This window comes from Leiobunum rupestre, chromosome 5 (assembly GCF_980474605.1).
Source record: "Leiobunum rupestre chromosome 5, qqLeiRupe1.1.hap1, whole genome shotgun sequence".
NCBI lineage: Eukaryota > Metazoa > Arthropoda > Arachnida > Opiliones > Sclerosomatidae > Leiobunum > Leiobunum rupestre.
Genome location: NC_143388.1, coordinates 27,041,071 through 27,053,661, shown reverse-complemented (window position 1 = coordinate 27,053,661; position 12,591 = coordinate 27,041,071). Strand labels below are relative to the sequence as shown.

The 12,591-nt window shown below is 32.7% G+C and overlaps 1 protein-coding gene across 2 annotated transcripts in view; it reads left to right on the top strand.

The window, feature by feature from the left end:
- Positions 1–12,591, top strand: part of LOC149944020 (gamma-aminobutyric acid receptor alpha-like) — a 117,397-nt gene that overhangs the window by 76,865 nt on the left and 27,941 nt on the right. For both annotated transcript variants that reach the window (XM_090174845.1, XM_090174846.1), the window contains one exon: positions 4,081–4,148. In XM_090174845.1, the coding sequence (XP_090030971.1) occupies positions 4,081–4,148 (68 nt within the window). The remainder of the gene's footprint in view (positions 1–4,080; positions 4,149–12,591) is intronic.

Sequence of the window (12,591 nt, the reverse complement as noted above, 5' to 3'; positions counted from 1 at the left end):
GCTAAGCATAAATAAATGCATACATTAATGTAAATGCTAAGCATAAATAAATAAATACATACATTATTGCACATGCTAAGCTTAAATAAATACATACATTAATGTACATGCTAAGCATAAATACATAAATAAATAAATACATTACTGTGCATGCTAAGCATAAATAAATAAATACGTGCTTGTTTATGCTACGCATAGATAAATACATTAATGTGCATACTAAGCATAAACAAATACATGCTTGTTTATGCTAAGCAGTTATAATACATGCTTGTTTATGCTAAGCAGTTATAATACATGCTTGTTTATGCTAAGCATATATAACAAATGCTTGTTTATGCAAAAAAAATAATTGTTACATACTTGTTTATACTAAGCATAAATAATAAATGCTGTTATACTAAGCCTAACTAAGTACATTATTGTTTATGCTAAGTATTAATAATACATGCTTTTTATGCTAAGTATTAATAATACATGCTTGTTTATGCTAAGTATTAATAATACATGCTTGTTTATGCTAAGTATTAATAATACATGCTTGTTTATGCTAAGCATAAATAAATACATTATCGTTTATGCTAAGCATAAATAAATACATTATCTTTTATGCTAAGCATAAATAAATACATTATTGTTTATGCTAAGCATAAATAAATACATTATTGTTTATGCTAAGCATAAATAAATACATTATTGTTTATGCTAAGCATACGTAAATACATTATTGTGTATTATAAGCATAAATAAATACATTATTGTGTATTATAAGCATAGATAAATACATGCTTGGAATTATCAATTGTAAAAATTGCTTAGGCCGAAGTCCGACAAAAACATTCAGAATGAAGCACATAAAAAGAAATCAAATTCTTATGAAAGCTATCAAACTGCCAATCAAAGGCAAGGCAATATATTTTTTCGTCCACATTTTAATAAGCTCAGTCTTGACACGTCATATATTTTTCTATGCCCATTGCCAAAGCTTCTCAACGCGTGTCTTTAAAAAAAGGGGGGGGGGTAGTGAATGCGATATAAGTGAGCCCCTTGTACCTCGCTTCCTTACCATAAAAACCTATTTCAGTTTTCCTTTAACGCCCGATCCGGTAACAGATGGCGTGGTTCAGGTGTCGCGAAAAATATACAACTCTTTCTCCGCCCCGCCCTCCTCCCCATGTTGTCCACCCCCCGAAACAAAAGCGAGCCGAGGCCCGAAAATAAGCCTCGGCTAAATTGTACCCAAAATACGCGTCGGATCGAAGTTTTGGCAAGCGTGGTGCTTTTTTGCTGCCGTTTTCTCAGCTTCGGGACTTTCGATTTAACTAAGCGAAGCGTTTAGGGAGACAGTCTCGATAATGGTTATAAGTATTAGGGTTTTCCAGCTCGTGTCAGCTTCTTAGCGAAGCAAGTTTGCGCGTTTCGGCGCGGCGTCTGCTACAGCTTCTTCCTCTAGTCAAATTTATTCGCGAGAGGGGGAGAGTGGAGAGATACGTGGGGGTGTAAAAGGGGAAGAAGCGCTTCCTTGTTAGCGGCTTACTAGAAGCGTTTTCTTTTTCTTGGCCAACAACTCGGGAGATGCTGCTCTAATGGATTTCTTCCCCGCCTTCGAATCATCGATTTCGAAGCTCTTCTTCGGCCCCGTTTTACACCGATAATTAAAAGTTTTGCGTCCTCGTTTTTACGCCTTACAACTTTGAGTGTACGCGAAATATGAACGGCAGTGTAGGGTTACCCTGACGCTGGACGTACCACGAAACTTTTGAACGTTGAATAAATAAAAAAATCCACAACGTACCGCGAAAACTCTCGATATGGATGAAATTGAAAATTGTCCGTTTTCGTTCATCAATAATGAATTGAAAAATAATTGTTCGAAAAATAGGATTGTAATAGCATGAGTTTATAATATTTCTTTAACGAGAGAAGAATCCATCAAGGATCCATCCTAAAAATTTAGGCTGGGCGAATAGCACTTTTAGCCTATCTTGACGAATATTGAATACCCAAACCTTTTCTAATCGAATAACGAGACGAATAGTAGTTTTCGAACCAAATACCGAATAGTTAGGCTTAATGCAAATACTGCCTTATCGAATATTCGTCGAATAATAGGCCCGAATTTTTGTCGAATTATATGCCCGAATAATAGGCCCAAATTTTTGCGAATTATATGCCCAAATATTCGTCGGATAAAGGCCCAAATATTATTCAAATAACAGGTTTAATAGTCCGAATATTTTAAATTTTATTATCTAAATGGTAGAACTTAATTATATAATGACGTCATAGGGGATCTATGACGTAAATAAAAAACTAAAACTATCACTGCGTATAGCACTTTTAGCCTATCTTGACGAATATCGAATACCCAAACCTTTTCTAATCGAAAACCGAGACGATTAGTAGTATTCGAACCAAATACCGAATAGTTAGGCTTAATGCAAATACTAACTTACCGAATTTTCGTCGAATAATATGCCTGAATATTCGCGAATATAGTACCAAATATTAGTCGAATAACAGGTTTAATAGTTGAAATAATTTAAATTTTAATATCTAAATGGTAGAACTGAATTATATAATAAGGTCATAGGTGACCTATGACGTAAATAAAAAACTGAAACTATCTGTACACACAAAAAAAGTATCTGCTGAGAGCCAACTGACGTCCGTTCTTTTTTTATATAATTGACCTTTAGCTCTACCATAGAAATTTCTTTTACCCAAAACAGGTTTTGGCTTCACCCTCCCCATGGCCAGCTATAAGGTGGCGCAGGCCGATTTCATAGCCGTAAATAAGAGTATATTTTCCGAATATTCGATGAATATTTACCGAATAATAAAGACAGAATAATAGAAATGTTATTCGATATTCGATCATATACCAAAAGAGGTGTGAAGCGAATATCGAGACGGTTATTCGTCCCGATATTCGACCAAATAATTCGGTTATTCACTCAGCCTTACAAAATTGATGAAAAAAACTTCAAATGTTGCGTATTTCCCGTCATATCGTGTGGAATAATTGATAAACCATCTACAATTGTTACACCGCATTACGGTTCAAAATTTCTGTAAAATGCTAAAAATATTATAACAAAAACAGTTCTTCGAACTGAAAAAAAACAGTTTAGAGCTCGTTAAATGTGCAGCCTTAAAGGGACATATATTATTTTTATTGTTGATTAATATGTCAAATTCATTTAAAGTATTAAAAAATATACCTGTGAACAACAGAATGACGTCATTCCGCCTTTCAAATCACATTCCACTGCTCCTCCAATTTTTAACACAAAATCTTTGATCGAATTTTGCCCACAAAGGTATCCATATTTATATTTATTTTCTTCCCTACACATTTAACATTAAAATTTTAAAATTTATTATTATTATTATTTTATTTTTTGTTGCAGATTACTGCAATAAATAAATAATACATAATAATAATAATAAATTTTAAAATTTTAAGGTTAAATGTGTAGGGAAGAAAATAAATATAAAAATACCTCAGAGGGGTCGAGAAGGGGATTAAATTTTAGTACAGCCAAAGTTACACCCAATGGGGGGGTTTGTACATGGAAACCCTCCCCTTGTCTACGCCACTGGCCAGCGAAGGTACGTGTTTCAAGCGACTACCATTACTTATACTAATTTTTTAAGATATATATTATATATTATATATTTCAAAAAGATCCGTTGTATGACCTAAATTACTTGGGAAAATCCTTGGATTTAAAATTTGGGTTATTGCCCCGAGTCGTTCTTTCTTAAGCAAACTCAATTTTATTTTAAGAAAACTTACGTTCTAATTTTACGTTATGAAGTAGCGACCGACGGCTGAGCACCCGGCACAGTTTTTATCCTTTATTAAAGAAAAGTTTGTACCCATTGATTTCCAATATCAATGAATAAATGCGGCTCACTCCATTTTATTAGTTTACTTTTTGGGATTTTAAAGGCTCCAGGGATGGTTTCTTATGTAAATGCGCTTAAAATTGCCCCCTGGGTAATCTATATTCTTTTAACAATGTTAAATTGCGGGAATGTCATTTAATGGTTGACTATTTTTGTTTGTTGAAGATGGACCGACGGTTGTCTATATCGATATCGAAGTTCGCAGTATGGGACCCATATCAGACGGAGACATGGTAAGTACAATTCGTTTGTTGCTCAGGACAGTAACCACCATAGATATATGAAATAGTATAGATCCACAATTCTACGAGGGACTGATACGGAAGTGACAGCTAGCAGACAACGCGTATTTTCTGGATGCACTACGTTATAGCGCCATCTTTCAACTAAAAGCAAAAATATTTACACGTGACTTCAACTCCACGTTACTCTAGGGCTATCAACATTATTAGGCCTAATCTACCACGTTTTGTTTACAAATACTAATTGTGGTCACCGATAGATGGCACTATTACGTAGCGCATCCAGAAAATATTTTTCAAATACTAATTTTGGTCACCAATAGATGGCACTATTACGTAGCGCATCCAGAAAATATTTTCCAAATACCAATTGTGGTCACCGATAGATGGCACTATTACGTAGCGCACCCTGAAAATATTTTCCAAATACCAATTGTGGTCACCGATAGATGGCACTATTACGTAGCGAACCCTGAAAATATTTTCCAAATACTAGTTTTGGTCACCGATAGATGGCACTATTACGTAGCGCATCTAGAAAATATTTTCCAAATACTAATTTTGGTCACCATAGATGGCACTATTAGGTAGCGCATCAGAAAATATTTTCCAAATACTAGTTTAGTCACCGATAGATGGCACTATTACGTAGCGAACCCTGAAAATATTTTCCAAATACTAGTTTTGGTCACCGATAGATGGCACTATTACGTAGCGCATCTAGAAAATATTTTCCAAATACTAATTTTGGTCACCATAGATGGCACTATTACGTAGCGCATCAGAAAATATTTTCCAAATACTAGTTTAGTCACCGATAGATGGCACTATTACGTAGCGCATCTAGAAAATATTTTCCAAATACTAATTTTGGTCACCATAGATGGCACTATTACGTAGCGCATCAGAAAATATTTTCCAAATACTAGTTTAGGTCACCGATAGATGGCACTATTACGAAAATATGGGTCTTCTGCTAGCTGTCTCTTCCTTGTTCTTCCCACGGGCCCGTTTGCCGCGTAAGGTATCTATGCTTTTTCATATATCTATGGTTACCACACAGTTAATTAAGTACGCTATCTTCTTTATTATCAAGAATGTATTTATTTGACTATGTTTTCAGTTTCTTTAAACTTTGAAGTTGCTTCTAAAATTATATTCTAGTTTAAAAATTAAATATTTAACACATTATTACGAATGTGAGCTTCGAAGGACTTATTAAATTAACAGTTAGTTATAATTTTAAATAATTTACGAATTATTAGGAATAGTTATATTTTTAAGGTACATTAAAAGTTTACCTTAACGGGCAATTGATGGCGCCACCGAATTTATACGCTAATATTGTTAGTGTGGCGTTAAGAGCTATATTTAATTAAATTGTATCTTAAAATTCATTCATTAAATTGCAAATAATAAATATAGTCGTAAATAGTTGTAAATAATGGCAAATAATGTCAAATATTTGATATATTGTATGATAATAGTGAAATAAAGAAAATACTTTAAAAAAAACTTTATAAATATATCAACTTTAGAAGATCTTAAACTTTATTTTCATTACTCTACAAGTCTGTTCTAAATCTTAAAGGTTTTATCTCCATAAATGTAGGTTTAAGTTTTAAATACTGTATAATTAATGGGAATATATTATTTACCATTATCTACCATTATTTACCACTTTTCCAATTTTATATCACAACAATAATTACCATTATTTACCACATTATTTACCATTTTCCAATTTTATATCATAAAGTTATTTACCATTTTCCAATTTTATATCATAAAGTTATTTACCATTTTCAAATTTTATATTATAAAGATATTTACCATTTTCCAATTTTATATCATAAATTTATTTACCATTTTCCAATTTTATATCATAAAGTTATTTACCATTTTCCAATTTTATATCATAAAGTTATTTACCATTTTCCAATTTTATACTATAAAGTCATTTACCATTTTCCAATTTTATATCATAAAGTTATTTACCATTTTCCAATTTTATATCATAAAGATATTTACAATTATTAACCACTTTCCAATTTTATATCTTAACAATAATTACCATTATTTACCACATTATTTACCACTTTTCCAATTTTATATCATAACAATAAATACCATTATTTACCACTTTCCAATTTTATATCTTAAAGTTATTGACCATTATTTACCACTTTTCCAATTATATATCATAACGATATTTACCATTATTTACCACTTTTCCAATTTTATATCATAACGTTGTTAACCACCTGTTAAATATCACGTTGGAACCCTGAAAATTGGGCTCATAGACTTTACATTACAACTTTTCTTCAAGTTTGGAATAAAAGCAATGACTCACGTCTTAGTTCAGAAAAACTTGATCCATCTGAAATTTATCTCGAAAAATAGCAAAACACTTTTTAGCGCGATTCTTTTTTCTTTAACCGGGACAAAAACCGTAAAAGGGGCTCTTTGTAAAAAGGTGCAAAAATAAAATGTTTCGACAAGTATGAAAAATAAAAAATGTGGTAGCCTAACTGGAACATTTCACTCCCGTAATGCACCTCTTTTTTCGTGGGCCCCCCTTTCCGAAAACGTCGGATATCGTCGAGAGAGTGGCGAGTATTAAAAATTATTCTCGCTAGAGAGGTGATCCCCCGCATATATCTTTCACTTTTTAATCGCATTCTTTTTCGCGTCGGCCCACAATGGGTTAAGCCTCGGCTCGGGCCTTGGTCTGTCTCTGCGGTTTAAATCGACTCTCAAATTCGATCACCCGTAAAAAATTACGGCCGATCTTCTCATCCATCATCCCTCGATTTTCTCCGGCGTGAAGTGGGACGTGCGAGAGCGAAACGAACGCCCTCAAAAACTCCACCAAAAATAGCTCATCTTCGTCTTAATTAATGAAAGTCCGATGGACGGAGTTAAGCCACCGCTATCGTTCGTACATCGGAACCCATCATTGAGTGGAACCGGTTGGAATTTTGATACTAACAGCCGCTACCGTAGCTTTTTTTTATAATTCTGCTTTATGAAATAAGATGTTAACAGTTTTGAGAGGTAGAAGATATTTAACAATAAGCCTATCATAGAGTCCCCATAAGCAAAGGTCTAGGCCAAATTTTGGACGATCACATACCCGTTATTAAGAGGTAGGTATTCAAAATATGCACCTCCTAGTGGCTACGTCCTCAACTATGTATTTCTGAAATGAATTTCGCGAAATGCATTATGAATGCGCGCAAGCCGTGAGCGAATGTTTTTAAACTTAGAACCACGCGGGATAAATTTCCCCCGCGAGCCCTTAGCACCGTAGCCAAGGTTTATGCGCTATTTTATCGCTTAAAAACTTAAAATTAACACTTATCTTTGCAAAATGATTCATCAGAACCTAAAACTGGCTATTAGAAATTAGAGTTGCGTTTCTGTCACCGATAGATGGCACTATTACGTAGCGCATCTAGAAAATATATTCCAAATACTAATTTTGGTCACCGATAGATGGCACTATTACGTAGCACATCTAGAAAATATATTCCAAATACTAATTTTGGTCACCGATAGATGGCACTATTACGTAGTGCATCAAATCAATTTCAAATGTGAGATTTAAAGGTGTTTTGGATGGCTGCTCTACCAATTAGAGAATATTTCAGATGTAGAAATTTGGAAAAAGAAGATGTCGCTACTGAACTTTCGTCGTACCTTCATTTTCTTCTCTCCAGGACAATGCCGTAAACATGGAGCTCTATGCTAGACCTTTACTTAAGCTATGATAGGCTTATGATTAAACTTATTTTTAATAAGTGAAATATAAAAATTAAACTACGGGGAAACCCCCTCTTTTTCTAAATTCCAGACTTTGACTTTAGGGTAAATACCAATTTCAATTTCTTTTTTTGTGTGGCTCAGACGAGTTATATAAATGGCCTTTGTTTTTGCTGATACCGGATCTCGAGTCTAATGGATTTCTTTTGGTCGCGGTTTTTTCCTTGTAAGAGTTTGTTCGGTATAACGGCTAAACTTTTATTGTCTCTATTTATAAGCGTTTTCTGGCTATTTTTGGATCTCGTGTTATGCTCTTCAAATCTGTTTATCGTTGGATTAAAGTTAATAAAAACAACCTATGGACTAAAATGCGGTTAAATTACTCGAAAAGGTGGAAAAGTCCATAATTAAAAGGAAGCAAAAAAAGCTAAACACTAACCAATTTATAGCAATGATAAAACTTACAAAATACTCGGAACAATTAGGTCTTCGAGGACAAAATTAAAACGCGAAACCCGCACCAAATAGATCTTGAGTCAAAAACGATTTAAAAAGTTTAAATTAAAATAGCCAGAATTTACAGCGGTAGAGGGGTTTCGCCCTATTTGCGACTAAACCGAAAAGAGAAGCTAACACTAAACATTAAAAATTTCAAAACGCGTTGCGTAGCAACGGAAAGCCGAATTGGTAATATTGGTGGATAATGAAATATACGATAAGTTAAAGCATAAGTCTATAATATTGTTCCATAAGTTTGTCACTTTGGGGAATATTTTACTGAAAGCTAGTAACGGAGTGACGTCATCACAAGAAGTAAATCTCCTCCTAGCGAGGCGCTGTCAAAGGCAATTTGTGACGCGTTAGCAAACGGACGCAAAACGGTGACGAAGCCCGTAATGCAGTCTGTCTTGTGTCACAGTGTCTCAGTAAAACTTTTGCATGTGATACATAAGAAGTGTCACACTTATGTAAAACCACCTTTGGACTATAATGGAGTTAAACTTCGAGAAAAGGTAGAAAAGTCCATAGCCAAAAGGGGGGGGGAGTTAAACACTAACTAACTAACTAACTAACTAACTTAACTAAACCATAATTAATATTAATTTAAAAACTTAGGCTTAAACTTCACCATTGAGACAAAATAACAATTTATATTAAAACCATTGAAATTAATAAAATGTGTCCAGATTATTCTTTTCCTTAAATTATTGTATTTAAACCTTTTTAAAGAAGCTAAAAAATAAAATTACATTAAATGTTTTTATAACTCAACAATTTGCATTTTAAAATCCATATTTTTTGTGGGTTTTGGCTCTTGAAAGTTGAAATCTGTCTGTTTCCCAGGCAACGATGTTTAGGTACGAGAGAAACTAGTGATTAAAATTTTCGAACTAAAATGTCAGAAAAATTAATTTAATAAATCTTTCGTGTACAAGCCTTTATAATAACGTAGGCAACGACTCCCCTGGAAGTGGGTTACTGGGGCGAACGGCAGCGCAACCAGCGGATTTTCAAGAAAACTCTGATAACGTGAAGTTCTGTTGATTTTTTTTAAAAAAGGCTTAATATATTGTTTAGAGTTGCCATGAGATAGTGCAATATTTCAAAGAGTTTTAAGCATAGAATAGCTAATTAATACTTAATTACCACTGGAAAATCTAATTTTAAAAATTAGTACATACCGTTAAAAATCCAAATTATGTAAATTCATTTTCCTTTAATAATAATAATCATCAGCTAGGCTAATACCCAAGGCACCGGGTTACAATGCGTGTACAGGAGGGTGGTGGAAAGCTCTTCAAGACACGCGAGCCAACAGCGCCCTAAACTTACTATTACCGTTAGCCTCTACGAGTTTTTATAACAAGGGTAAACCGAAGAACTAGGTGGAAAACCCCTTTAACCATATTTTCAAAGACGGTTACACATTCTGAATCTTTAGAAGCCTGAAACCAGTCCATATATTAAATTCGCCGATTGATGAAACGTTGCAAACCAGTAGCCCAACCCGGATTTTTTCGCGAGTAGGCACTGCGTGATAAAAAGCCCCCTATCAAGAACTTCTTTGTCATTTTCGTTGATATTTAACGGACCAAATTATTGTATTTAATTATTTAAACAATTTAATTATTTAAACAATTTAATTAATAAAAATTTAATTATTTAAACAATTTAATTAATAAAAATTTAATTATTTAAACAATATAATTAATAAAAATTTAAATATTTAAACAATTTAATTAATAAAAATTTAATTATTTAAACAATATCATTAATAAAAATTTAATTATTTAAACAATATCATTAATAAAAATTTAATTATTTAAACAATATCATTAATAAAAATTTAATTATTTAAACAATATTATTAATAAAAATTTAACTATTTAAACAATTTAATTAATAAAAATTTAATTATTTAAACAATTTAATTAATAAAAATTTCATTATTTAAACAATTTAATTATTAAAAATTTAATTATTTAAACAATAAAATTAATAAAAATTTAATTATTTAAACAATTTAATTAATAAAAATTTCATTATTTAAACAATATCATTAATAAAAATTTAATTATTTAAACAATTTAATTAATAAAAATTTAATTATTTAAACAATATCATTAATAAAAATTTAATTATTTAAACAATTTAATTAATAAAAATTTAATTATTTAAACAATTTAATTAATAAAAATTTAAATATTAAATAAATTAATAGAATTCCACCCTCCTCTTGCTGCGAGGCGAAAGTGCTAACCACTTCGCCACTCCACTTTCAATTATTGTAACGGCTTAAAATCAGAAGAATATGGCTCACCACCGTATTTTATAACACCTGGCGCCATCTAGTGGTGAGTCATTTCAGGAACAAAATCTTTCCATCCGGGATGTCGTTGTGAAGCATTTCTAAGTCTGTGGTTAAAACAAGAACCGATTTACGGAAGAGGAATCTTGGAACCAGCTCAGTTTTCATTTCCATGTAGTTCTACTTTTGGTTTATTTTTACCGCCATCTATTGACCGCCACACAAATTCCATGATTTTACTTCTAAATGTATCTTTTCAAAATACTGTTACGATTATGTTAAATCTAAAATGAGTACCTTTTATTAATTAATAATGATTAAAATTACATTACATAAAATAAAAAACAAAATTAAGCAAAATGAATTAAATGTAATTAATATATTACGTAATAATATTAAACGTTTTCATAAAAATAGTATATTTATCGTGAATAATTAATATTATATAATACTAATGAATATTGTTTCGTATTCCTTTTTCGAGATGGCGCTATAAACCTACAATCATGATGGAGCCTGAAATGGGGTGGGGCTCTGGTATGGTAGCTTAACACCGGAGCTATAACCTGTAGTCCCAGGTTCCTCCTGACGTAAATTAGTTCTTGGCTAATTTTAAGGAACTGAGATAGCATCTACAAAACGCTGTAAATTAACTTATCCCTGTACACAAAAGTATTGCGTGCATAACACTTCTACAGGCGCCAGTAGGCCAAAATTAGGCTAAACCTTTCTCCGAATTTCGAAACGATGTTTACGATTCTACCGTTATAAGAGTTTCGTTTATAGTTATGTACCCGGTTACCAATTCTCTCTCTATGTCATTACTCGTTGGTGTATACCAAAATAATACTACGGGTTCAATAAAACTGCAATCCAAAAATGAAACTTCGTGAAATATATTCGTAACCACAATTTCAGCACGGCGAATAGTGACAACCGAACTATAGCGGACTGAATTTTCAACCCTTTATATATACGAGGCTTAGCGTTGGCTGTCATAATGTTTTAAAGCAGACCCAACAACGGCGTTCCCTCTTTAAAGGTATATATATATTTGAGTCCTCCTGGAGGAGTCCTTTTGCGTAAAATACGGGGAAGCTCCCGTTCTTTATCGAGAAATAAGTACAGTTATAAATCATAGAAGGCTCCCTCCATTTCTGATTCGAAATTTCGCTGACGTTTACATCCCCAGTGGCAAGGGGGCGCTACGGTAGCCCGCATTTCCAACTTGTTTATTTCTCGTCTTCCGAACGTTTATATTTTATTTTTGTTAGAAAGCCCTTTACAAATCTCTAGTCTTTTCCCGGAGACATTTTTTTTTCAGCATCTAATCTTTTAAACTTGGAAATAATGCCGCTAGTCTTTGGGGTGTCGCTTTTTTTTTAAGGTTTTACGCGATAACGTTTGCGGTACTATCTTGGCGCGGGATTCTCATCTTCAACCAGCTCGATTTTTCACCAATGTAGCTTTTTCCTCCTTTTTTTCTATCCCTGTTTACGCGTTTTTGAGTGTAACTCGATTTGTAGAAGGACCTTTCTCCTAATCAGGTTTGAAAAACTTGGTTGTCAGTATTTCTTTTATTTGGGGGGAAATAATATTATTGAATAAGGAGTGGTTTTAATTTATAAACGAAGCCGAAGAGGAGGGGGTTTCATTTGAAGGTCGTACGACTATGATAACGTAATACCATAAGCCTATAGCTATATTTCACTTAAGTTTGTCAGTTCCATATTGTAGTGTAACACCAATCGCACTCTTTTAACTATTAAAATATAATTTTAGCTCGAGGTAATATTATGACTTAGGTAGGTTTTGTAAGTTCAATATGCTGATAACGTTTATAAAAAATTAGATACT